The sequence below is a fragment of the Pinus tabuliformis genome, chromosome 7 (assembly GCF_031772625.1).
Source record: "Pinus tabuliformis cultivar Carrire ecotype Pingquan chromosome 7, CPIR1, whole genome shotgun sequence".
NCBI lineage: Eukaryota > Viridiplantae > Streptophyta > Pinopsida > Pinales > Pinaceae > Pinus > Pinus tabuliformis.
The window spans coordinates 1,915,519,608-1,915,522,628 of record NC_142293.1 but is presented as its reverse complement, the minus strand read 5'-3'; the positions used below and the strand labels follow the sequence as shown (position 1 = coordinate 1,915,522,628).

The following is a 3,021-nucleotide window of genomic DNA, read 5'->3' as shown; positions in this document are numbered from 1 at the left end:
TTGGAGATGTGACAGTTGGTATTAGAGCCCAGCTTACAAAACTGTGGCCTCTGGCAATTAAATAATGATTCCCGATATTCATAATGATTGTTAACTCACTCATGTATTAAGTACAAGATAACAACAGATTATGAGAAGAACGGACAGTGTTCCACCCAGGAATATGGCTGGCCCTGGACCTGCGACAAATCCTGGAATATGGATACAGTTGGGTGAGGAGGCATGTAACACTAATCTTACAATATTGGAAACAATTCAGGAATTAAAGAATGAGATGGCCCGCCTGCGTGAGGAAAATGACAGACTGACCATGGAGGAGGAAAAAATTATGAAAAGCCTATCTGATAAGCAGGATCAGCGCCAACTGATTCCCAGCCCTGAACAGGAACGAGTGTCAGAAGAACAAGGTTATCACACAGAACTTGAAGGAACTGGAGGAGGGGAAGAAAATCAGGAAGAGAAATTGGATAATGCTTCAGAGCACCCCACATCAAAAAGGCAGCGAATAGAATTACAAGGAGAGTTTCGAAAAATAAAACTGCCACACTTCGATGGAGAGTTGGAAGAGGCAGTCGAGGCCTAGATTACTAACATGAACAAGTACTTTCTATTATATGAATATGATCACAACCTAAAAGCCCGTCTGGCCATCTTCCAACTACAAGGAAAGGCCACTTTGTGGTGGGAAGAGGTTAAGATTGTGCGTGGTGTAAGCGAACAAAGCATAATGTGGGACAAATTCCAAAAATATTTCAAAGAAAGATATCTGACTGAATGATTTTATGACGAGAAAGCCAAGGAATTTCACGTTCTGCGGCTTGGACAACAAACAATGGATGAGTTTATCACCCGATTTACCTCTTTACTCCAATATGTACCTTACATACGAGAGGAAAAGGCTAAGGTACAACAATTCGTCAGCAGTCTGCCTATAGCAATGAGAGAGAGAATCGAGTTTGATAACCCAAAAATGATGGATGAGGTTATATGTAAGGCCAGGTTGTGCTATCAGTAAAATAAGCAGAAGGGAGAGCTCATAGGAAAGAGGTGGACTGACAAGAAGGGTAACAAGATTTCTGTGGGAAACAAGGGAAATCGCGGCAGTATCAGCAAGGGGTTTTCCAAAGGGAAAAACAACAGAAATGTGCATAAAAACCAGCTCAAATTTAGACCACTTGCTGAATCCAGATTCAGTGAGCAATCTGGTAAAGTTGAATGAAGGGATAGTAAGACCCCCAGTCCAATGTTGGGGATGTGGAGGGCCTCATTATGTTAAAAATTGTCCTCATCGGAAAGGAACAGACCAGGTTTCACAGATTCACGAGGCGTCAAAGGTGGGAGATGTGGCCCGGAGTATTCCTAAAATTAATGCCGCTCTCGAGGACCATCAAGCTGAATATCAACCGAAAATGGTGGAATTTGAAGGTAAAATCTTTAATCACCCTGTATATGTTTTAATTTATCCCTCAGCTACGTTAAGTTATGTAAGTCCAAAGGTTGTGGAATAGTGTAAATTAAAATCTGTCAAGTTTAAAAACTCTTGGCTGGTACAACTGGCAACAGGGGCCAAGAGACGTGTGTTAGCCAAGGTCAATGAATTCCCTCTTGAAATAGCAAGGCAACGTTTTGAAGGAAGATCTAAACATACTTCCACTTGGGTCATATGATGTATTGATAGGCATGGACTGGCTGGAAAAACATTGATCCATTATAAATTGTAAAACAAAAACAATCTGTTACAAGAATGAATTTGGGAAGCAACAAGTGATGCAAGGCATTCAGAGGCCAGTACAGATTCGGCCAATAACTGCTTCACAATTGGCAAAATGTATCTGCAAAGGGTGTCAGATATATGCTATTCAGGTCGGATATTCTAACTCAAAGGACAAGACTGCCACCTTAGAAGGTATTTCAGTAGTTCAAGAATTTGTAGATGTGTTCCCAGAAGAGATACCAGGACTGCCACCCAAGAGAGACATAGATTTCACTATTGAATTGGTGCCAGGAGTAGCCCCGGTGTCTCGAGCTCCTTATCGTATGAGCACGCCGAAATTGACAGAGCTGAAAATGCAGTTACAGGAATTATTAGATAAAAACTATATCCACCCCAGCATGTCACCCTAGGGAGCTCTCGTGTTGTTCGTAAAAAAGAAGGACGAAACCCTTCGCATGTGCATGGACTACCGTCAGCTGAACAAGTTGACAATTAAGAACAAGTACTCGTTACCTCGTATTGATGAACTATTCGATCAGGTAAAAGGGGCTACTATGTTCTCAAAGATTGATCTGCGTTTGGGATACCATTAGATCAGAATCAAAGAGGAATATATAGCCAAAACTGCTTTTAGGACTCGCTATGGGCACTATGAGTTTGTAGTATTACCCTTTGGGTTAACCAATGCCCCTGCGACCTTTATGTGCTTAATGAATAACATATTTCATCAGTATTTAGACAAATTTGTGTTAATTTTTATTGATGACATACTGATATACTCTCGAAGTATTGAGGAGCACAAGGAACACCTTAGAATGGTATTGCAAACTCTTTGGGAACATCGCTTGTATGCCAAATATGGCAAGTGTGATTTCTTTAAGGAAAAATTTCAGTACTTAGGACATATTATTAATAAAGATGGAATTGTGGTGGATCCCGAGAAGATTAAGACCATAATGGAATGGCCTCTACTGAAGGACATAGTGGATATAAGATCTTTTATGGGGTTAGTAGGTTATTATAGACGGTTTGTCGAAGGATTTTCCAGAGTAGCCTACCCTATCACCTCCTTGCAAAAAAAGGGGCAAAATTTTAAATGGACCATTGAATGTCAATTTTTTTTTTAACAACTCAAGCATCTGCTCACCACTGCACGTATATTATGAATAGAAGATCTCGATAAGGACTATGTGATGTGCACAGATGCAAGTAAGGAAGGGGTAGGAGGAGTACTGATGCAGGAAGGTAAGGTAATTTCTTATGAGTCAAGGAAGTTAAAGGAACATGAGCAGAAATATTCTACCTAC

The 3,021-nt window shown here is 40.6% G+C and overlaps 1 protein-coding gene across 1 annotated transcript; it reads left to right on the top strand.

Annotated features, from left to right (window-relative positions):
* Positions 1–1,767: 1,767 nt before the first annotated feature.
* Positions 1,768–2,124, top strand: LOC149256162 (uncharacterized). Its single transcript, XM_089455252.1, has one exon. The coding sequence runs from the start codon at positions 1,768–1,770 to the stop codon at positions 2,122–2,124; it is 357 nt and encodes a 118-aa protein (XP_089311378.1).
* Positions 2,125–3,021: the final 897 nt, after the last annotated feature.

Coding starts and splice junctions, on each gene's coding strand:
- LOC149256162 (XM_089455252.1), top strand. CDS start 1,768: ATGCAAGGCATTCAGAGGCCAGTACAGATTCGGCCAATAACTGCTTCA.